At 46.6% G+C, this 23,973-nt stretch overlaps 2 protein-coding genes across 11 annotated transcripts in view; one reads left to right on the forward strand and one right to left on the reverse strand.

Annotated features, from left to right (window-relative positions):
• MMP28 (matrix metallopeptidase 28) overlaps nucleotides 1-16,865 on the reverse strand; it is a 42,568-nt gene extending 25,703 nt beyond the window's left edge. For 5 of the 7 annotated variants that reach the window (XM_055256035.2, XM_055256034.2, XM_055256031.2 and 2 more), the window contains exon 1: nucleotides 4,282-5,223. In XM_055256035.2, coding sequence (XP_055112010.1) covers nucleotides 4,282-4,392 — 111 coding nt within the window. In that variant the 5' untranslated portion in view covers nucleotides 4,393-5,223. Of the gene's footprint in view, nucleotides 1-4,281; nucleotides 5,224-16,202; nucleotides 16,293-16,513 lie in introns of those variants that run through there. The other 2 variants (XM_055256032.2, XM_063628581.1) reach the window with 2 other exon arrangements.
• Nucleotides 16,866-16,981: 116 nt separating this feature from the next.
• TAF15 (TATA-box binding protein associated factor 15) overlaps nucleotides 16,982-23,973 on the forward strand; it is a 40,054-nt gene continuing 33,062 nt past the window's right edge. For all 4 annotated transcript variants that reach the window (XM_055256024.2, XM_063628579.1, XM_055256025.2 and 1 more), the window contains exon 1: nucleotides 16,982-17,102. In XM_055256024.2, coding sequence (XP_055111999.2) covers nucleotides 17,096-17,102 — 7 coding nt within the window. In that variant the 5' untranslated portion in view covers nucleotides 16,982-17,095. The remainder of the gene's footprint in view (nucleotides 17,103-23,973) is intronic.

Raw genomic sequence — 23,973 nt, forward strand, 5'->3', positions numbered from 1 at the left:
AGTGCTGGGATTACAGGCGTGAGTCACTGTGCCCGGCCACAAATGTACTAATCTTACAATAGTAGAATTCTATTTACCTGCCCCCGCTTGCCTTGTGCCATTGTCATAACTGTTACTTTTACATGTGTTTTAAAGTCCAACTTATGGCCATAAGGGGGCATGGCCATAAGTTGGACTTTAAAACACATGTAAAAGAAGTAGTTATGATAGTGGCACAGCACCTGGCTAAGGGAAGCAGGGGTGGGCAAATAAAATTCTACTATTGTAGGATAGTAGAATTCCAGCCTGTAATCCCAGCACTTTGGAAGGCCGAGGCAGGAGGATTGCTTAAGTCCGGGAGTTTGAGACCAGCCTGGGCAACATGGGGAGACCTCATCTCTACAAAAATATTTTAAAATTAGTTGGGCATGGTGGTGTGTGTCTGTAGTTCCAGGTACTCAGGAGGCTGAAGCAGGAGGATCACTTGAGCCCAGGAGATTGAGGCCGCAGTGAGCCATGGCTGTCTCAAAAAATAAAAATAAAGTCCAACTTATGATGTTATTATTTTGCTTTAAGCAGCCAGTTGTCTTTTATAGAAATTATGACAAAGGAAATAAATGTTTTATGTTTACTCATTTCCAAATTTTGTTAGAGTAGGTCTTACTCTAGTTCATGGTGCTTACACCTAAAGCATGGCATTGCTGGTGTTTTACATGGATGCCCAGGGTGTTAAGGAGTTTTTTCCATTTTGGCTGGCCCAGACTGCCAATATCTTCCGGAACTGCTCAACTTCTCCAGTCTTTTTTCCCGTTCTCAATCACATAGCAGTTGTTCTCTGCTAAGCATCACACGATCTCACCCTACACGTGCTAGCACAGTCCCCAGGGCAAGGACTTGCAGTGAACCCCATACAGACTTATGGGAACCCCCTTCAGTATAGCTCCCTCCTCTGTGACGCACCGCTCCACAGATTCCAGCTACTTCAACAGCCCTGAACTCTGAGCTTTGTCCCTCAGCACAGCAGGACTGCTCTGTTCTGCTTGAGGTCTAGTTCCCCGCACTGCAGTCGGGAATTGTCTCCAAGCAAAGAACTGGGGCAACTGTGGGGCTCACTTTCTGGCTTTTCCTTCTGTGGATGGTTGTTCCCTAAATGACACAACAGTATCTCCCATTCCCACGTTCTTCTCACAATGTGACTTTAACACTCCTCCCAGCAATTGTGGGGTCTATGTTCCCTCCCCTTGAACCTGGGAGGCAGCTGTGACTGCTCTAGCCAACGCAGTGCAGTAGAAGCAATAGTAGGTCATAAAAAGGATATAGCTCCTCTCTCTTCTTCCCGCTCCCAACACTCATCCCCAGGACCCAGACACCATGTTATAAGGAAGCCCAAACTAGCCCACATGGACAGACCATGTGGATAGGTCCATGTGAAAAATAACTGAGGCCACCAGCCAACAGCCAGCATCGACTGCCAGATATCTAAACATACTTCAGATGATTCCAGCCCCAGACACTGTAGAACGGAGACAAGCTGCCCTGATGTGCCCTATTTGAAATTTCGACTCACAGTATCTGTGAATTTAATAAATGGTTGTTTTACTTCACTAAGTTTTGGGGATAATTTGTAATGTAGTCATAGTAACTAAAATACTCTCCTTAGGAATTGCAGCTCTGTGCTGTCTGTTGTCCAATGCTGAAAATAGTTGCCTTACATATTTTGTCCTGTATTATTGTTGTGGGGGAGCTAGTCTTCAAACCCAGACTTTAAGCCGAAGCTCAGTTCTCTAAAGTAATGATAAAGGTAATAACAGCATTGAGAGCAACTTCCTTTTATAGACTGCTTTCTATGTCCTATGAACTGTGCTAGGCATTGTACGTATGTTATTTCAATGAAACCATATAACAATCTTGTGAAATAGGCATTATTAACCCCTATTGTATGGAGAAGAAAACTGAGGTTTATAGAGGTTAAATGAGTTATCCATGGTTTGCGTATAGGTTTGTCTGGCACTGAAGCTCATGCAATTAACCATATACAAAAACACAAATGGACATAGACACATCCCCCGTTGTGTGTATATATGTAATAAATGTATATACACACACACACATGTACATGCATAGGCATATAGAGACACATACATACCCATTACACGTTTCCAGAGTTTTTATGCTTTTAAAATATTTTCTTGTTCTCAGAGTTAAAAATCCCCTTCCCCCAATTTATGTTAAATAGACAGAAAGAAACTCAATCTGCTGGATATTAAGTTTCCCAAGCATACCCCAAGATGAAATTCTCTCCATCTGGGGCCACCACAGGCATGGGCAGCAGAGATATGCCTCTGTTCCCTTGCCAGGGATTGCCTGGGACCCGCACTTGCAGTGAGGTGGGGTGGGACTCTTAACAAGACTTGGCTTGGCAGACAGAAGCCTTCTCCTGGGGCTGCAAGGACTCTGTACTTGATGTTGTAAGAGTCTCAATTCAGAGAAACAAAGTGCTTCTCTGAATATGCAGAAAAACCAGAGAGCACAGAGCAAGAGCCCAGTCCTAGGAAGGGGAGGGGTGGAAGGCGATGAGAGATGATCCCTTGTTGAAGCAGGGTCATTTCCAAATATTCCCCAGTAGTGATGGGAGCTGGCTGATGGAAGAATGAGGCATTCAGAGAGGGCCTTCTTCATTCTGCAGTTTCCCCAAATTCAGTTTGCCCTTCTAGGGAAGGGGAGTAGGGAGGATACTGAGAATCTCTCCACGGGCAGTTTGAGGGCAGGAAAGAAGCTCTTAGAGGAGCAAGAGTCTCAGGGCAGAGCAGGGCTCAGTAATTCAGAACCTGTTCATATTCCAGCTGGATGCGGTGGCTCACGCCTGTAATCCCAGCATTTTGGGAAGCTGAGGCAGGCAGATCACTTGAGGTCAGGAGTTCGAGACCAGCCTGGCCAATATGGTGAAACCCCATCTTTACTAAAAATACAAAAATTAGCCCGGCATGATGGTGCATGCCTGTAATCCCAGCTACTCAGGAGGCTGAGGCGGGAGAATCGCTTGAACCCGGGAGGCAGAGGTTGCAGTGAGCCGAGATCTAGCCACTGCACTCCATCCCGGGCAACAGAGCGAGACTCTGTCTCAAAACAAAAACAAAACAAAACAAAACAAAACCTGTTCATATCCCTTCTCCTTAAAATAGTGGAGACCCTGGCCATATTCTTGAGAAGTAAGAACACAAGCAGACATGCTTCTTTGGGGGAGGAAAGAAATGATACTGTTGTGTTATTATAATCACTTTTTTTTTTTTTTTTTTTTTGAGACAGAGTCTCGCTCTGTTGCCCAGGTTGGAGTGCAATGGCAGGATCTCGGCTCACTGCAACCTCTGTCTCCCGGGTTCAAGTGATTCTCCTACCTCAACCTCCCGAGTAGCTGGGATTACAGGCGCCCGCCACTACGTCTGGCTAATTTTTGTATTTTTAGTAGAGACGGGGTTTCACCATGTTAGTCAGGCTGGTCTCGAACTCCTGACCTAAGGTTATCCGGCCGCCTCAGCCTCCCAATGTGCTGGGATTACAGGCGTGAGCCACCGCGTCCGGCCTACACTTTTATCTAGAAAATAGACGCCCTATATTGATCTCCACCCCTACCTCACAAAAAAATTCCCCTTGCGCAACCTACAACAAGCAAGTTGAGTCCAAAGCAAGAAAATGGAAAGGGAGCTCTCTAAGGTTCACCTTCCCGCCCCCTTAAGTTCAGTCCTGAAGCCCCGTTTAAAGCTCCTTAGAAGCAACTCTTGAGAGTATACTACTCTTGCCCATTTTACAGGCAAAGAAACTAGTTCTGAGCAGTTTAAACGGCTTGCCCAAGCTGGTCAGAGGCGGCCCCCGGCCAGGAAGCCAGCGCTGTGTCCCGCGTCCCGGCCAGCCAGCGATACCCTCTCCACAGCACCAAACTGAGGCTTCCACACGGTTCGGGGACATCCGACGAATGAACGTCATTCTCCCCAGCCTAGGTGGTGAGGGAGAGTGGCTCCGTGCCAAACTAGGGTAGGATGTCCCCTCTGGGCTCTTGCCTGTCTGTCCGGTCTCATCTCTGCACCCACCCCAGCCCATCAGTGCGGATCCGCGTGCCTGTGTGGTTCCAGCCTGGCACGGGGAAAAATCTGCCCGGCTCTTTATGTTCAAGTGCGAAGGGGGCGGAGGACAGAGGTAAGGTAACGCAGATTGTCTGCTCACAGGGGACTGCCGGGTGGCCTGACTGCCGAGTTCTGACAGGTCTCAAGCACGCTCACCGCTCTCCGCCAGGTACACACCGCGTACCTCCGCCTCCTTGCGCAGCTCCTGGCCTCCGCGCTCCGCGGGCTGGGCGTCCAGGCGGCCCCACAGTAGCAGCGGCAGGGCGCGCAGCAGGAGGCCAACGCGCGCGACCATCTCGCCGCCTCCGGTGCAGCCCGGCTTGGGGAGCTACTGCGCGCAGGGAGCCAGCAGGCAGTCAGCCGCGCCCGGGACCCCGGGGATGGGACTGCTCTGCGCCGCCCCCGCACGGAGAGGGACTGTCCCGGGGTTTCGCCAGTGCCCTAGCTGCGCGCGCTGGGCCGCTCCTCCGCTGCCCTTCGCCGGGAGCCGGCCAGAGGTCGTCCAGCCCGGGCAGTGCGTGCCCGCGGGTCCGCCGGCCCCGGGGACCGAGGGAGGGAGGAAGGAAACGCAGGCGGAGAGGGCGGAGGCCCGGCACTCCCGCCCCACCCACCCCGCTCCGCCGCTGGAACACGCGGCGGTCCCGGAGCCTCTTCCGTTCGCTTCACAGCCTCGCCCTGCGCCCGCCACCGCCCTGCGGATCGGTCCTCTCGCCCGCCACCTCCAGTTGACCCGGATCTGTCCAGGGAGGGTGAAGGAAGAAAGGCCTTCTCCTGGCAAGCATGGCTACCTAAGACTTCGATGAAGAGAGGTCCTGGTCTACCAGAGGGTCGTTGATTGTTTCAGCTGGGTGAGGAGCGAGGCCCCCACCCAGGATCGGGGTGCGAGAGAAGGAGCACAGAGCTGGAGTCAGAACGGTTTGAGTTCCAGACTTGCTCCTTTGCTAGTCCTTTGAGTCCTGCCTCAGCCCCCTGCTGGCTGTGTGGTCTTGTACCAGTCACTCACCCTCTCTGAACCCACTTTTCTCATCAGTAAATGGGATAATAAGAATATCGCTATTCTGTGACTGTTGGGGAGATTTAATGAGATAACAACGCCTGTAAATTACTGAACAGGGTGCATGGCATCACGAAGTGTGCACTTAATAAGGGGTAGACTGCAGCTGTGTGATCTTTGGCAAAGGATTTAACTACTTCGAGCGTGAGTTTCCTCATCAATAAGATGACAGCATACGATATTTAGTGCCCAGCGTTGCATGAGGATGAAAAGAGAAAATGAGTGTAAAGTGCCTGATTTTATATACCCCATAAGGATGAAGTGAAACGGTTTACGTGAAAGCCTTTGCTAAACTCATATTGAGCAAAAAGTAAACTGTTTTCGTTATCTGTCTGTGTAACTGAGAGCTGGTTGCTGTCTCACTTCTACTCAGTTCACTACTTCGTAAAATGCAAATGGAAAATGATACTGAGCTCTGGGGGTCATTGTGGGATTAGATGAGTTAATGTGTGTAAAAATAATCTGGAATCCCTAGAGTGCTGAACAAAAATAATGCTGTATTCCAACCCTAAGGCTCAGGTCCTCGGTATCACACAACGTTTTTGTACTATTTAGAAAAATACACCACTTGTGTGGAGGAATTGGAAAAAGCCCTTTTAATAGACATTTTATGTGTGTATATATGTACATACGTATTTTTAAGACAGGGTCTTGCTCTGTCGCCCAAGCCGGAGTGCAGTAGCACGATCACAGCTCACTGTAGCCTTGACTTTCAAGCCTCAAGCAATCCTCCCATCTCAGCCTCCTGAGTAGCTGGGATTTCAGGCACGTGTCGCCGTGCCCAGCTAATCTTTTAATGTTTTATAGAAGAAGGGATGGAAAGATTCTGCCTGGAGAAAGAATTGGCAAACCTAGGTCTGACTCCAGCTTGGTCCACAGTGTCCTTATCAACTGATGATCATCAGAGCTCCCTGCCCAAAGCAGGGCTATCTGGTCTGGCCTGTCAAAATCCATCTATGGTAAAATCCGTCTATGGTAAAAGCCACCATACATCATGCCATACCTGTAACCACAAACACACACCATACATCATGCCATACCTGTAACCACAAACACACACACACACACACACACACACACTCTTTCTCTCTCTCTCTCTCTCTTGCTTTCTCTCTCTCTAAGGTTGCCAGATGAAACAGAGGATACCCAATTAATCCTGAATTTCAGATTAATGATGAATAATTTTTTAGTATAAGTGCCCCAAATATTGCATAGCACCCAGTTACTTTTTAAAATATTCATTAATCTGAAATTCAAGTTTAACTGGAGTCCTATATTTTTATTTGCTAAATCTAGTAATCCTATTTCACTCTCCTTCAGAAGCTCCCTCCCCAAGGTCCACTGCAGAGTTTTGCTTGAATCAGCAGCCGTGTTACAGTCTGTTCTTTTTGGGGGGATATGGGTTGAGTACAGGGTCTTGCTGTGTTGCCCCTGCTGGCCTCAAACTCCTGGGCTCAAACGATCCTCCAGAGCAGCTGGGACTACAGGCATGCACCGCCACGCCCACATCGCAGAAGGGAGGACCTTCCTACTAGTTGCCTGGCAAGGCTGGAAGCTCTCTAAGAGCAAGGGGCAGGCCAGCTTCATGTCCACTATCTCTGGGGCACCAACCCAGGCAGGGATGCTTCTTACGAATGTGCAGAGGGCATCCTCAGAGAGGGGGCATAGATGGCAAAGAGATCCATCCTCAATTCCAGAAATCTTGCGGCTCCCTGATGGGGATGCATCTGCACATCCTTTTTCTCATTGGTCTGCCCAGAGAAGTGCCTTTTTAAAATTGGTATGCCCAGGATGGATGCCCCTTTTTCATTGGTTGGTTGGAAAGTGAACAGGACCTGTTTCCAGTTAGTCTCCCTCAAAGGAATGCCTGTTTCTTTTTATTTTGTTTCTTTTTATTTCGTTTCTTTTTATTTCGTTCTTTAGAGACAGGGTCTTGCTCTGACTCTCAGGCTGGAGTACAGTGGCATAATCAGGGCTCACTGCAGGCTTGACCTCTCAGGCTCAAGCCATCCTCCCACCTCAGCCCCAGAGTAGCTGAGACTACAGGACACACCACCACGCCCGGCCAGGAATGCCTGTTTCTAAAATGTTTATTCTGGCTGGGAATGCCTGCTCTAAAATGTCTATTCTGACTGGGCATGGTGGCTTACACCTGTAATCCCAACATTTCAGGAGGCCGAGATGGGAGGATCACTTGAGCCCAGGAATTCAAGACCAGCCTGGCCAACATAGTGAGACACACTATGTCTGTGTCAAATCCCAGAGGTTCTCCATTTCAGCTTCACTGGGAAGAGATGGTAAGAGGAGAAGTCATGGTTCTCTGGAGGGCTGAATGTCTGGGAGGAGACAGGCTTGGCCACTTGGAAAGCTGATCCTGCCTCTCTCTGCATCCCAGCCTAGCTCTGGTCCCTGAACCCCTCAAACTAGCACCACTGTGCATTTGAAAGTTGACTTTCTGTATTTTCCTTTTGTGTTCTTGGTTGGATTATTTCATCCCATCCTTTCCTCTCCCTATGCCATCTCTGCTTGTGGTCACCTTGAAATGCCATCCAGACTTGAAACTGCCTGCAAGAATTTATGCAGAACAAAGCTTTCTCCACCCATATGCTTACTCTGGGCTTCAACCCTGCCTTTGCGTAGGATGTCTCTTTCTCGGGAAGATAACATATTTCCATGGTTTGAATTTGGGCAGCAGGAGGTTCCGGTTCTCTTCTTCCTCTGAAGATTACTCATAAATCCCAGAGCACCAAATTCTGTGATCTTCAAAATCCAGGGTCCTGTGAAGCCCCACAAGTGTGACTTGCTGTATGTTTTCATGTCTAGTACACATCCTGAGCCAAAATCACTTTGGATGGGGTGGGGAGGGTGGGCAGCAGCTTGCTGTGTGCATGCTGGGAGGATGGGAGGGAGTCCAAGGAGAAAAGGAAGATGAAATCAGGGCAGTTTATTGAGAAGAGACTCAGTTCATAGCAAGGGTATCTGGAGAGTGACTGGAGAATGGCTTTGGATCAGGGATTCTCAAACCATGACCCAAAGATTACCCACATCCAAAAGAATACTGTGGTGACAAGTCCCTATGTTAATCCAATACCATTATTTCCTCCTCTGGTAGGAGTGGGTGTGGGGATGGGAATGAGGAGTTGGAACAAATGATAGTGATTAATACTTGTTGAGAAATTTAACATGGGCCACATATGTGCTATGTGCTTTACATAAATCATGTCATTGACTCTTTGCAACTTCCTTATGAGAAAGCTACTATTAGAAGCATCCTAATTTTAAACATGAGGAAACTGAGGCACAGAGAGATTGTATCATTTGTCCAGAGTCACAAATCTTATAATGGCTTCTTGTTTTTTGTTTTGAGACCGAGTCTCGCTCTGTCGCCCAGGCTGGAGTGCAATGGTGTGATCTCGGCTCACTGCAACCTCCGCCTCCCAGGTTCAAACAATTCTCCTGCCTCAGCATCCCAAGAAACTGGGATTACAGGCGCCCGCAACTACGCCTGGCTATTTTTTTTTTTTTTTTTTTTTTTTGTATTTTTAGTAGAGACAGGTTTTTGCCATGTTGGCCAGGCTGGTCTTAAACTCTGGGCTTCAGATGCTCCACCTGCCTCAGCCTCCCAAAGTGCTGGGATTATAGGCGTGAGCCACTGCACCCGGCCACAAATCTTGTAATGGAAACTGTAATTCAACCTGGATGCTATAACTCCAGATCTAGGGCCCATAAATACTACACTATCCTACCTCAAGTCAAATTTATAAAATGTGATTCTTAGATCACCTGCATTGAATCACCTGAAAAATTCAGATTCCAGAGCCCTACCCCAGACCTACTGAATTACAAATTAGTAAATACCAGCTTCCAGGAGGAAGATAGGTTTTCCCACGGTCTGTTTCTCTCCTTCCTTTTCTCCCTGTTTTGGCTGAGCAGATTCCTGACCCAGCTTGGATGGTAGTTCTCTTCACACCTCCTCTTCAAAGAGAGCTGTTTCTCCTCCCTCCCTCTCTCTGCACTGGGGCTTGGCTTAGATCCACAGTGCCTCCCAGCACTCCCAGAGTGGACAGGATTCTGTGGAACTCATGCCAGGGCCTGGGCATGTTGCCTGCCCAGGGGAGTGTTTGGCAGTGGCTGCTTCCCAGCCATTCCTCCTGCTCTGACAGAAGACAACAGCAGGACCCCTTGAATCAGGCAGGATGTGTGAACCTGGACAAGGTTCCTCTGGGCCTCAGTTTCTCTCTTTGTAATATGAGGAACAATCAGCTTTGTCTCTGCCCCTTCCTCCTCCCCAGGAAGTGTGTGGAACACAATGTAGATTTTCTCAGGAAGAATTCTGGGCTCCGGAGACAGGCACTCAAGAGACCAACCTCAAACACATAAGCAGAGGAATAATTCACAGAATAATGAGGACATGATGTTAGGTTGGGAGAGCTGAAAAGGAGGCCTTCCTGAGTTGTGAGGACTTTTGCTGTGATAATTTAAATTCATTTTTGAGCATAGCCTCTGCATTTTTAGCTGTGATTCAATTCCTGAAGCCCTGACTCTAGCAACCGTCTCTGCCTCTGGAAGGGAAATGTCCTCTCTCTGGCACGTGGGGATATGGTCTCAGCAGCCTGGGTCACATTCACAGGCATACCTCAGTGTCTGCTCCCCCTGTATGTGTACATATATGCTCATATGGGGCTAGAAAAAGTAAGAAATTTGGAACAAGATAAACCTGGGGTTGAATCTCAACTTTTTCACATTCTGTGTGACTTTTGCAAGTCAACTAACCTCTCTTTCTGCCATTATAAAATGGGAGGGAAATAATTCCTGCCTTTTCTGCTATCCCGTGTGCAATGCGGAACAAGCTAGACAATTAGAAAGTGTTAAATCCAGCCGGGCACGGTGGCTCAAGCCTGTAATCCCAGCACTTTGGGAAGCCAAGGAGGGCAGATTACTTGAGATCAGGAGTTTGAGACCAGCCTGAAAAACATGGTGAAACCCCGTCTGTACTAAAAATACAAAAATCTGGCTAGGTGTGGTGGCTCACACCTATAATCCTAGCACTTTGGGAGGCCAAGGCGGGAGGATCACCTGAGGTCAGGAGTTCGAGACCAGCCTGACCAACACGGAGAAACCCCGTCTCTACTAAAAAAATACAAAATTAGCCAGGCATGGTGGTGCATGCCTATAATCCCAGCTACTTGGGAGGCTGAGGCAGGAGAATCGCTTGAACCCGGGAGGCGGAGGTTTCGGTGAGCCACAGTCACGCCATTGCACTCCAACCTGGGCAACAAGAGCAAAACTCCATCTCAAAGAAAGAAAGAAAGTGTTAAATCCTGCAAAATGCTGGATATTGGGTGCACAGACCTGAAAGCACAGTCATGCATTCTGTGCACAGGTTCACACTGGAGCACGCTTACATCCAAATGACATACACAAACCTGCCCCAGGACAGTCACACGAGCACCTCTGCTCCTGGCAATGATCTGTGTCTCAGAGCAGCCCCATCTTCCCTAACTCTCATCATGGTCTAGCAGGGCGTCATCCTCTTCTTGTTTTTTACTCACACCAGGACCCAGCAGACTTGCAAGGAGCACAATAAAAGCCTGACCAATCTGGCGCTGTGCCCCACTTCCCTTCCACATAAAGGCTGTCTAACCACCAGGCATCTGGCCTGAAAGCCTGGGCCAGGACCTGCTCAGCATCTGCTGCTTTGCTTAAAAGACCTGCTAACAGGAAAGTGTCTGGTTCCTTTCTACCCCAAACAGGAAGCGCCTGCCACTGTTGGGAGGACGGGATAGCCTGGTCATTTACAAGGAGCCTCCCTCTCCTGCACTGGAGCCTCAGAGTAATCATCCTGGCAGGGCCACTCTCTAGGAAGGCCAGGGGAGAAGGGCTTCAGGGACGCCTCCACTGGGGTGGGGGTGGGGTGGTGACAACAGCTACACACTGCCTGCGGCAATTGGCACCAGATGGTTGTCGTTCTTTCAACAAACACTCACTGAACACTTACTCTGTGCCCCATGGGAGACATCGGGAAGTCCTAGATAAGGCCTTTGAGCTTGAGGAGTTTAAAGATGAGACGGAAAGACAAGTCATGCTCTTTTTTCCCATTTATTTATTCATTTATTACATGCCATTATTTTTTCCTTTTTAAAAATGCTAGTGTTGGGCCAGGCGCGGTGGCTCACGCCTGTAATCCCAGCACTTTGGGAGGCCAAGGCGGGCGGATCACGAGGTCAGGAGATCGAGACCATCGTGGCTAACACGGTGAAACCCTATCTCTACTAAAAAAAAAAAATACAAAAAATTAGCCGGGTGCCATGGCAGGCGCCTATAGTCCCAGCTACTCTGGAGGCGGAGGCAGGAGAATGGTGTGAACCCAGGAGGTGGAGCTTGCAGTGAGCCGAGATAGTGCCACTGCACTCTGGCCTGGGCGAAAGAGCGAGACTCAGTCTCAGAAAAAAAAAAATGCTAGTGTTGGACTGGGTGTGGTGGCTCATGCCTGTAATGTAACTTTGGGACGCCAAGGCAGGCGGATCGCTTGAGGCCAGGAGTTCGAGACCGGCCTGGCCAACGTGGTGAAACCCCATCTCTATTAAAAATACAAAATTGGCCGGGCAAGGTGGCTCACGCCTGTAATCCCAGCACTTTGGGAGGCCGAGGTGGATGGATCACGAGGTCAGGAGTTCAAGACCAGCTTGGCCAAAATGGTGAAATCCCGTTTCTACTAAAAATACAAAAATTAGCCGAGCACAGTGGCAGGAGCCTGTAATCCCAGCTACTCGGGAGGCTGAGGCTGAACCCGGGCGGCAGAGGTTGCAGTGAGTGGAGGTTGAGCCATTGCACTCCAGTCTGGGTGACAAGAGTGAGACTCTGTCTCAAAAAAAAACAAAATTAGCCAGGTGTGGTGGCACATGCCTGTAATCTCAGCTACTTGGGAGGCTGAGGCAGGAGAATCCCTTGTGCCTGGGAGGCGGAGGCTGCAGTGGGCCGAGATCGCGCCACTGCACTGTCTGGGTGACAGAGTGAGACTCTGTCTAAAAAAAAAAAAAAGCCTACTGTTTCAGGCATTGTGCTGGGCACTGGACATTCAGAAAGGATTTATGCAACCCAACTAGAGAGCAAACAGGCAAGGCATGCAAGCCTTGAATTATGCAGTACAACTGTGAGTTCCAGAGGATTTCAAAAAAGGCAAAAAATCATCATGGTCTGGTTTTTACTTTGGTCAGAGCAATAACCTTTCCCTGCCCTCTAGAATCTATGCTTTAAACAGCAGGCAGAGTAATCCTGGTAAAGCAGGTCAGATCTTGCTGGGCCTCTCTGCTCAAATGGCGCCCTCTAATGGTTTCCCCTCTCACTCTAAGTGAATCCTTACAATGTCCTTACAAGGTCCTATACCATTGGTAGAAGGGTTGGGGAAGCCAAGCAGGGGATGGAGGCAACTCAGAAATGATCAATAGCAAGATGACTATAAGCTGTAGGTGGGGGGACAAAGGAAGGAGGCAGGTTACTAGGGCCAAGGAGCCAGGGTCACCAATGGAAACTGGAGCTCTGAGACCTCCCTGAGGCAGAGTGGGAGGGGGAAAGATAACCCTCTTCTTTCCTTTCTTCCTCTCTTCTTCCACCTAATTTCCCACCAGGTCTCCCCTTGACCAATTCAGGCTGAAAGATACCGCCAGACGGACTTTCTGAAACTGAAACAAGGCAGCCCTGTAGGGGTCTGCTCCCCTGGGAGGACAGGAAGAATGGATCCAGGGCCAACAGGCCCAGTACCAAGACTTTCTTTTTTTTTTTTGAGGCGGAGTTTTGCTCTTGTTGCCCAGGCTGGAGTGCAATGGTGTCATCTCGGCTCACTGCAACCTCCACCTCACAGTTTCAAGCAATTCTCCTGCCTCAGCCTCCCAAGTAGCTGGGATTACAGGCATGTGCCACCACGCCTGGCTAATTTTGTATTTTTAGTAGAGGCAGGGTTTCACCATGTTGGTCAGGCTAGTCTCGAACTCCCGACCTCAGGTGATCCGCCCACCTCGGCCTCCCAAAGTGCTGGGATTACAGGTGTGAGCCACTGCGCCCGGCCTGGAGACTTTCTCAGATACATTCTGCTAAAGCTGATGTATAAAATGTACCTACTGTCTTCCCTAAATATGCAGCCTGAGGGCAGGATGGAGGATGTAGAGGGAGCAGGATCTTGCAGCATGAAGAATGCCTGGGTGATTGCCAGGCGCGGTGGCTCAAGCCTGTAATCCCAGCACTTTGAGAGATCCAGATGGGTGGATCACCTGAGGTCGGGAGTTTGAGAGCAGCCTAACCAACATGATGAAACCCTGTCTCTACTAAAAATACAAAAATTAGCTGATTGTGGTGGCCCACACCTGTAATCTCAGCTCCTTGGGGGGTTGAAGCATGAGAATTGCTTGAACCCAGGAGGCAGAGAGCCAAGATCACGCCACTGCACTCCAACCTGGGAACAGAGTGAGACTCCATCTCAAAAAAAAAAAAAAAAAAAAAAAAAATGCCTGGGTGATGGCGAAAGTTTGTTGCAGATAACCATTTGCAGTGGAATCATTTCCAGGCAAAGACCTGGAAGGCAGGAGGGCACAGGAGTCAGTCTGTGGTAGAGAAAGAACCTTGGAAAGAGGCCCCAGAGCAATGCAGACCTGGAAGGAGTTCTTTGTATCAAGTGTGGGAGAACAGCGACACTGCGAAAAGAACACTGAGCATTGTCCAAAGGCCTGGGCATGAGTTCTCATCAGCTGTGTGAACTTGCTCAAGAGTTTCACCTCCCTGAGCTGCAGTGTCCTAATTGAGCAAATGTGGATAGCAGCACTACCTGTTTCATAGGCCCGTTTTAGAAATAATGGATATAGAAAATGTTAGTCATTTGATTACATTCCTCAGAAGTTCCCCATTGTTTTAAATTTAATGTTCAAACTCCTCTGTAAGGCACACATGGCTCTTTAGAATGTGGCTTCTGCCAACTTTTTTCACTCCATTTATTACAACTCCTCACTCCTGCAACTCCATAGACCAGCCAGACTGAACCACTTGCAATTCCCAGAACTTTGCTCTCTCCCAGTCTTTGCAAATACAGCCCTTTCTGCCTGGAGCATGATGTTCCTGGTATATCCTCACTGCCTAATTCCTGTACTTTCTTCAAGTTCAGTTTAGGGGGCACCTCCCAAAGGAAGCCCTCCTCAATACCCCCCACCCTTCATGTGGGCAAGGTGCCCTTCTTTTGTGTTTTCAGAGCACACTCTGCATCCTCCAATCCCAGCACAACTCCAATCCCAGCAGTTGATTGAAATCACAGGTTTGGCAGGACAAGATGGAGTTAGTGCAGGTCCTGATGCATGGGTGGCAGCAGGTCAGCAGACACGCAGCCTCTGAGACTATTTACAGACTTTTATCAGGGCAAATGATGTGAGGGTTGGTACATTAGTAGGGGAAGACAAATACGGAAACAAATACTATGAAGACAACAAGAAACTTTTTGGAACATGGATGGAGCTGGAGGCTATTCTCCTTAGCAAACTAACAGGAACGGAAAACCAAATACTGCACATTCTCACTTACAGGTGGGAGCCAAATGATGAGAATTTATGAACACAAAGAAGGAAACGACAGACACTGGGTTCTACTTGAGTGTGGAGGGTGGGAGGAGGGAGAGGAGCAGAAAAGATAGCTTTGGGCTTAATACGTGGGTGATGAAATAACATGTACAACAAATCCCTGTGACATGTGTTTATCTGTGTAACAAACCTTCACATGTACCCCCAAACCTAACATAAAAGTTAAAAAAAAAAAAAAAAAGAAATCACAGGTTCACTCTGTTCCTGTTACGAGACTGTAGTTCCTGGAAGGCAGAGGCTCTCCTTCCTATTTCTGTCTCTCCAAGGCCTTCCAGAGCCCGTCACATAGTAAACCTCCAGAGATGGCAATTGAAGGAGGAGTGAATGAACAAATGGTGGTACAAACTTAAGGAGTCGATGAGTAACACTTTTGGTATTTCCTTCTTTGAAAAAAATTCTCAAAAAAAGAAAATAAATAAAAAAGAACAACCCTCTAGGTCCCTCTAGGGATCTTCTAGAATTACCTCTTCCCCTCCCCTCCATAACCCAATTCTCTTCTGTTGGACATGTCCATCTTCTCTGCTGGGCTGCCTTCCTCAATATATATGCTAAATAGTTTAATGGTTTTTAGTTATGAAATAATTTTCATTCCTTTAGTCTTGCTTGTTTGAACTTATCTAGAGCGTTCTGTGACCCTCTTTATCTAGAGTTGAGGGCACAATCACTGCTGGTATAATGGGGAGAGATGACCTCACGTCTTTTTTCTGACCTGAAGGCATTAACTCTGAACTTCCCTTTTCACCTCCATTGCAACCTGCTCCTCCTTTTGTTCCCTATAACAGTCAATGACACTACCACCCGACCCCCGTGTCTATGCAGGAAACCCAGAATTCACCCCAGACTCTTCTCTCTCCACTACCCTCTCCAACCCAGGTGATCACTAGCTCTTGTCTAGTCTACCCGGGGGTATCTCTGGGATCGCTTCACTTACCTCTGTCTCCAGAGCTACTACCTAAGTCCAGGGCACTATCATCTCTCACCAAAATTACTGCATTGGCCACCTAATTGATCTCTGCTTTTAAGCGCCTCTCATTCCCGTGCATTTTTCATTTGGCAGCCAGAAAATACAAATCTGATATTACTCCTCTCCTATAAAATCCTCTGGTGAGTGGTTCTCATTTCCTTCAAGATAAAGTGCGAACTCTAATGCATTTGACAAGGCCCTAGCTATTTAGCCCCCTCCTTTTCGGGCATCATCTCCTTCTACTCTCCCCTTGAAGAACTACTTGTTACACAACTAGTCTGCGAAGTACTTTGCTCACTTCTTTACTCGGTCAACTTCTGCACATCACCTAGGGTTTGGCTCAGATACCATGCCCTCCCGGAAAACGTCTTTGCTGGCTCTCTGAGCTTTTCCAGCCCGTTTCCTGCTACAGAGCCCAAGCGGCCTTGGGCCCACCCCGCTGGGCCGTGCAGCATTTTGGTTAAACTCACATGCAATGTCGTCGGGTTACAAGGCTTCAAATTCCACCTTGGCCGTTTACTAGCTGTACGACCTAGGTCAAATGAATTCTGTCTTCTCATCTGTAACATGGGGAAAATATTTCATCAACCTGTTGTGAGAATTAAATGAGATGATATAAGGTGCCTGACAAGAGTCAGCTATAATTACAGTGCTGAAAATTAAAGCTCGATCCCTCCGCCCCGCCACATTCTCAGGGTCAGATTTGTGTACGATTTCGTTTTAATACACCCTTTTGTTCCAGCATCCTTGTTTGCTACTCGGCGAGACAGTTACAACTAACCGGGAGGCGATCAGGTACGCGAGCTGGTCACGACTCGCAGTCCCCGAACTCGCCGACTCCGAACGCCCCCAGGTGGCCCAAGCACTCTGCCGCAAAAGCACTCCAGCTAGGACGTACCATTCAAAATTGTAGGGAAAGAAAGGCTTTGCATAACCAAATAATCTGTGTTTATAAGGTCCCTCCTTTTTCGTTTCCTAACCGCAAATTCCAACAGACCCAATAAAGTGAGAAATAGGATTGTAAATAAGACGGAGCGAGTAGGTTCCACTTCCTCCCCGATAGTGACCGTGGCATTGGTACTTTCTCTTCTCAATTCCCTCTCAATAATGGTACGGCTAGCGGAGGGGGGAATAGAGGGCCCTGGGAAGGCCTCAGGGCTTGGCGGCTAATACCAGTGCAGAAACACCCCTCCTGCCTCGGCTTTGTGGTACCACTCGCTGCCCGCTGATTGGCTGCCGGGGTCCCGCAGTCCGCCTCATCCCGCCGCGCCGCTCTCAGTACAGCTCCGGCCGCCGCGCCGCCTGGCTTTCGTATTCCTTGTTCTCGGCGGGCTGTGGGGCCTTCGCGCCGCGGCCGTTAGTCATGTCGGGTAGGTGACTCCTTCAGCGAGCAGCGGCAGCGACGAGAAGGTCCTGGCGGGGTTGGGCTGTCTTCCCGCCCACCGGAGGGCCCTGAGGAGAAGCCTCCGGCCCTGGGGGAGGCTTGGGGTGGGGGGGCGGCCGCTGCCGCCGCCATGTTGAACTGGAGGCACGCACGCTCCCAACGGCTCTCCGGCTGCAAATCACGGCGGGAGCGCCTCGGGCCTCTTGTCTTATGACCCTGTCCTTGGAACCCGAGGAGACTTGCCGTTCCTGGGGGAGGGTGTGTGTGAGTCGGGGGGCGGAGGCCGTCTACGCCATCGTAGGGGCGGGGGGAGCCGAGATTAGAGCATCAGCCTGAGAGAAGCGGTGCTTCTGTTCTCCGCTCCGCCTCGGATCTTTCAGCGAGGCCTCGGGCCAGTCATCTCGCCGCCTCGTACCTCAGTTTTCCCATCCTCGAAGTGGAGCTGGGCCTGCCTGACTCACCCATTTATCAGGTGGGGGCCTTGACGCTCTGGGAGCCCTTTCAAAGGACGTTGCCTTACACGAAATCGTTATTTATCGTTATTCACTCTGCAGTAACCACCTGGATTTGAGTTGGGGGTGTTTGCATGAGTAATTCAGCTTCCTCTTCACCCTCCTGCCATTCGTCTTCCCCTCCAGTTTATCTCCTGAAAGAGTTTGAAAGTGAGCCTTGTCTATCTATTATTGATAAGCTCCTGTAGGTATATGTGGCATTTACCTTAAAACATGCAGACCAAAGGAAAGGCAATCTTTTTTCCCCCCACAAAGCAGTTAACTTGGCAAAGGCCACCTATTGTGTGGAAGAGAAAGAGAGGCATTAGTCTCTTCAGGACAACCAGTTTGGATCCTGCTAAACCAGAATTAAAAGTCTAGAACATGGATGTCCTCTTGGTTTAGCAGACCTACCTGTTCACACAAGGTCCTCTATTGTTAGGCTGCATCACGGGCCCGCAAAGACCCAGGTGTCTATCCACTTGCTAGAAACCATCATGAGAGTTAGATACCACTTTTCTCCTGGAAATATAGAACATTTCCTGAAACCGTATGGTTGAGGTGAAACAGGCATTTTGCAGTCTTATATGTTGAATAAGGCCAAACCTGCCTAGTGTTGTAAAACCAGACAGAAAACCCAGGTACCCAGTCTTGCGGGATAGAAATGTGTGACTAAAATGAAGCATTGATCTGAGAAGACTACAGATTAGCGGGAACGTTTGGACAGGAGCATGCTATACATTACTTAGATTAATGTTGATGTTTAAGGAGCCAGGATATTGATTTGTTTCTTAGGGGTGCCCATCTACTTCATGTAAGAGGCTATAAACTGCACTTCTTTCAGTTTCTACTTAATCCTTGCTCAAACAAGGAATTATTTCTTATTCCAAAGTAGACATTGGTACATCTTTTTCTAGGTACATAATTTGGGATGAAGTCTGGTAAAGCTCCTTAGAAGTACTTATAGTACACCCTCACAAGAGTGTATCATCTACCCGTGGTTTAAACAGAAATTAAAATTCTACCCTCGTGGAGAAATTTACCAAGTTTTAATGGTTTCGGTCCTCATTAAAAACTTTTAGCCTGTCTTGATCTTTAACATAATTATTGATATAAAACAATGGCTTCTGTGGAAAGTTATAGTGGTTTGCTATTTGTAAAATACAGGCTTTTTCATGTATCATATAAGCATATAAGCTGGCTTAATCATTAGTATTGATCTTCAAGTTACTAAGACACCAGATACTTGTTATTTTGTAGTTCGAGTTTTTTTTTTAAATACGAAAATTGGTTTTTCGGTGTGTGAAAAGGACTACTTATTAGATGTTTGTTTTTAAATTAACATTCAATTAATTAAAGCTAGACTATATTCTTAGGCTTGGTATACTATTTATATGTTTTGTAATAAGTGTATAAAAATAATACCTTTGACTGTATAAAAATAATGCCTTTGACTTGTTCTTTGATGAATGTTTATTAAAATCCCCCAAAACAACTAATGCCATTAATAATTTTAGTTAAGTCCTTTAAACATTCCAGACTACACATGTAAATTTAATATATCAAATTGACTCAACCACTCCAAAAAACCTAATAAAATATAAGCACTTAAGTAATCAATAAATCAAAATTGTAGAAATTATAAGTCAGAGTCTAACATTCAGTTACTGTTTACAAATGTGAATTAGCTAACACCTTACGAATTCAGATCGGTTACACACATAAAAATTACAAAGGCAAGATAACTTCTTATTCTGGCAGTGTAGCAGACCACGATTAACTTGAAAATCTATTTACAAAGATTTAAAAAAATGCAAAAACTAAGAAAGGACAAACCCCCAGTGCCAAAAATGAAGTAGTAGCCAGCATGGTAGGCAAAGAGCTAACTTGCCAGCTACCCTGGAGAGGAAGGCATACACCTTTTTTAGAGACCTGGGTTTTATTGCTCAAGTAACTGTGTAGGGACCAGAGATAAAACGTACGGACCATTAACGCCAGGTAATGAGAACTGAGACTCTTAACATAAATTCTAGACTTATGTGTTACGGAGTTAAAGGACTGTACGTTCTGTGAAGGAATGAACTGGAAAAAACCATAGTACCAACATAAGAGATGACAAGGTAGCATGGACATTTAGGCTCTAGGAAACTTTAAGACAAATTAACGTAAAAATGGTTACTGGGCTGGTAATACCCTTGGTGTTTCTGTTAAAAACATGAAAAACGGCTGGGCGTGGTGGCTTACGCCTGTAATCCCAGCACTTTGGGAGGCCGAGGCGGGTGGATCCCCTAAGGTCGGGAGTTCAAGACGAGCCTGACCAACCTGGAGAAACCCCATCTCTACTAAAAATACAAAATTGGTCGGGTTGGGGTGGCGCATGCCTGTAATCTCAGCTACTCAGATGGCTGAGGCAGGAGAATCGCTTGAACCTGGGAGGCGGAGATTGTGGTGAGCCGAGATTGCGCCATTGCCCTCCAGCCTGGGCAACGAGAAACTCCATCTCAAAAACAAAAAACCTGAAAAACATTTTTGGAGGAAATTTCACGGTTTAGATCACAAGGAATTTCAGATATAGCAAGCCTTGCAAAAGATGTGTTCATAGTAAATTGCAGAGCTTTAGGAAACATTTCACCGAAATGAGAGTCAATGACAAATAGGATTAGAGCCTCTAACAGATTATCTGAGAGAATATTTTTATGTTTAAAATTGTTAAAATAAACCTAAAGGAAGGAATCAACCCTAAGATCAAGGTTGGCTGGGCGCGGTGGCTCATGCCTGTAATCCCAGTCTTTTGGGATCCTGAAGCAGGTGGATCACCTGAGGTCAGGAGTTCGAGACCAGCCTGGCCAACATGGCGAAACCCCGTCTCTACTAAAAATATAAAAATTGCCAGGCGAGGTAGCGGGAACCTGTAATCCCAGATCCTTGTGAGGCTGAGGCACCAGAATTGGTTGAAGCTGGGAGGCAGAGGTTGCAGTGAGCCGAGATTGAGCCACCGTACTCCAGCCTGGGCGACAGAGCAAGACTGTCTCAAAAAAAAAAAAAAAAAGATCCAGATGTTAATAGAACAAGCCACATAGATTTGAAAAAGAATCAAGTAAAACGTTTAGAATTAATTAGGAAAAGTGAATTATTTGGAATAGCAGACCTAGCAGAAGAAAGAATTACAGATATGATGGATGTGATTTATCTTTCAGATGTGGAAGGTAGATGTGATCTTCCAGCATTCAATTCAGGGGGTTAAGATGTGAAAATGAAAGATTTCAGGCATGGTGGCTCACGCCTATAATCCCAGCACTTTGAGAGGCTGAGGTGGGTAGAGAGTTTGAAAACAGCCTGAGCAACATGATGAAACTCCCATCTCTACAAAAAATACAAAAAAGATCAGCTGAATGTGGCGGTATGGATGTGTAATCCCAGCTACTCGGGAGGTTGAAGTGGGAGGATTGCTTGAGCCCAGGAAGTCGAGGCTACAGTGAGCTGTGATTGTGCTACAGCACTCTAGCTTTGGCAACAGAGCGAGACCCTGTCCCACCGCCCCCCCCCCCCCAAAAAAAAGATTAAGAAACATGGGAAATAGATTAAGAACTCCTGTCATACATCTAATAAGAGGTTGGGAAGGAGAAAATGGAGGAAGAGTCAATAGTTGATTTCCAAAGTAAACGAACATTTTGAATTGAACACGATTTAAACACGAAACAAATTCATACCTAGATACATTGATGCAAAAATGCAGGTTATAAAATACCAATAACCTACTAGAGAAAATAGGAAGCAGTGGTATGATTGATAACAGACTAATTAAATATTTTAAGAATCTGGAAAATAATGAAATGATCCTTAAGAGTTTAGAGAGAAAGTAACCATTGACCTTGAATTTTCTTTTTTCTGTTTTTTTTTTTTTTTTTTTTTTTTTTTTTTTTTAAGAGTAGCTGGGACTGACAACAGGTGCACACTGCCTTACTCGGCTAATTTTTAAAATTTTTTGTAGAGATAGGGGCTTTCTGTGTTGCCCAGGCTGGTCTTGAACTCCTCAGCTCAAGCAATTTGCAAATACCAACCAAAAGGTGATTTTTTCTTTGAGATGGAGTCTCGCTCTGTTGCCCAGGCTAGAGTGCAGTGGTGCAGTCTCGGCTCACTGCAAGCTCCGCCTCCCGGGTTCACGCCATTCTCCTGCTTCAGCCTCCCGAGTAGCTGGAACTACAGGTGCCCACCACCACGTCCGGCTAATTTTTTGTATTTTTAGTAGAGATGGGATTTCACCATGTTAGCCAGGATGGTCTCGATCTCCTGACCTCGTGATCCGCCCACCTCAGCCTCCCAAAGTGCTGGGATTACAAGCGTGAGCTACCGCACCCAGCTGATTTTTTTTTTTTTTTCAAGTTATGTTGCTAGCCAAAATAAAGTTCAGACGTAATGTTAAAAGGAAATTCACCAGGAACATAGGCCTATACTTTTATATGCCTAATAATAAATATAGAAAACAGGCCAGGCTTGGTGGCTTACCGCCTGTAATCCCAGCACTTTGGGAGGCCGAGGCGGGCGGTTCACCTGAGGTCATGAGTTTGAGACTAGCCTGGTCAACATGGTGAAACTCCATCTCTATTAAAAATACAAAAACTAGCTGGGCGAGGTGGCGGGCACCTGTAATCCCAGCCACTCAGGAGGCTGAGGCGAGAGAGTTGTTTGAACCTGGGAACAGAGATTGCAGTAAGTCAAAATCGTGTCACTGCACTCCATCCTGGGTGATAGAGTGAGACTCTGTCTCAAAAAAAAAAAAAAAAAAGTGTGTGTGTATATATATATAACCTAAATGACAATTACAAGAACTTGACAAGTCTATAGTTATATGGGAAGTTAAAAAAAATACCTCTTTGTGTAATTAATAGATCAGGCAAACAGTAAGAATATGACCAAACATTAGTAAGACTAGACCAAACATTAGTAAAATATGAGTGATACAACTAATGAGCATAATGTTATAGACTGAGGAATTCACTTGAAATCTAGAAAATACATAATTATTTTCAGGCACACAGGGGACATGTGCCAAGGGGGAAAAGCAAAACAGGAAATCCGAGCAAATACCAAGAATAATAAAATAACTTTTCTGGCTGCAGTGGAATATTAGGAAAAAACACAAAGAGAATCAAAACTATATACACTTGGAAATTCAAAAGCACTTTAAATTTAAATCCGTAGGTCCAGACACAAAGCACAAGTGTCAAATAATCACAATGAACAGTTGTTTAGGATCTATAAACTGATTTCCTCTGGTGAATATAAAACATCTGCACTTTATCACTCAAGGATTTATACTAAGGGCCAGATTTACTAGTCAGTATGCTTATTTCTATATCATCTTGGAGTTTTTAAGCTAGCCAGCTAAAGAAGTTAATTTATAATTTCAGAGGGCTGAAATGACTGGGTTAAGATTAAGGGCCTTACTGTTAGATTTGAGATAGGGTTACAGGACCTATGTGCTGTACCCTACTAAAATTTTGCCTGAATCTAAAGAAAATACGCTGCGATTATATACTTTGTCACTGGGAGAACCTACATCCATGCTTCAGGATATAGTTTAACCTAAAGCTTCATGCATCCATAAATATCTTGTTTTACTCATTGTTTTCCCCCTCATAACCCTTTTCATCCTTTGATTTGGGAAAATCTGATTTCCTGTCATTTCATAGAGGCATCTAATCTCTTAATGGTCTAATTAGATTGTGTGTTCTTTTCCGATTTTTCTTATTTGGTTGTTAGCTACAACTCTAGCTATCTTCTCATGGGCCTGGCAGTGATGTGTAATTTTTTCTTTTTCAGCTAGTTTTATGCCCTCCATATTCATAGAAGTAGTAGTTTGTGTCAAGATTTCATTTAATATTCTTTTTTTTCTCTTGAGACAGAGTCTCGTTCTGTCGCTAAAGCTGGAGTGCAGTGGTGCAATCATGACTCATTGCAGCCTCGACCTCCTGGGCTCAAGCAGTACACTCCTGTCTTGGCCACCCAAAATGCTGGGATTACAGGGATGAGCCACTACACCTGGCCTTTATTTACTATTCTTAAAATTAAGCATTAAACAAAATCTTGTTCGGTCTAATTGGAGAGCTTTACTGCAGAAAAGTGGCAAATTTGGTATCACCCACTTATATTCGGTGGCAATATTTTCATATTGTAGCGTTATATAAATTGGATGAAAAAGTTTGTTACAGGGACATATTGTATAATTAAGTTTTTAAAAGAGAAAGTTACTGAGACCCTATCTCTAAAAATTAAAAATAGCTGGGCGTGGTGCTGCACACCAGTAGTCCCAGCTACGCGGGAGGCTGAGGCAGGAGAATGACCCAAGTCTAGGAGTGAGCTGTG

Source organism: Symphalangus syndactylus, chromosome 20 (genome assembly GCF_028878055.3).
Source record: "Symphalangus syndactylus isolate Jambi chromosome 20, NHGRI_mSymSyn1-v2.1_pri, whole genome shotgun sequence".
Taxonomy (NCBI): Eukaryota; Metazoa; Chordata; class Mammalia; order Primates; family Hylobatidae; genus Symphalangus; species Symphalangus syndactylus.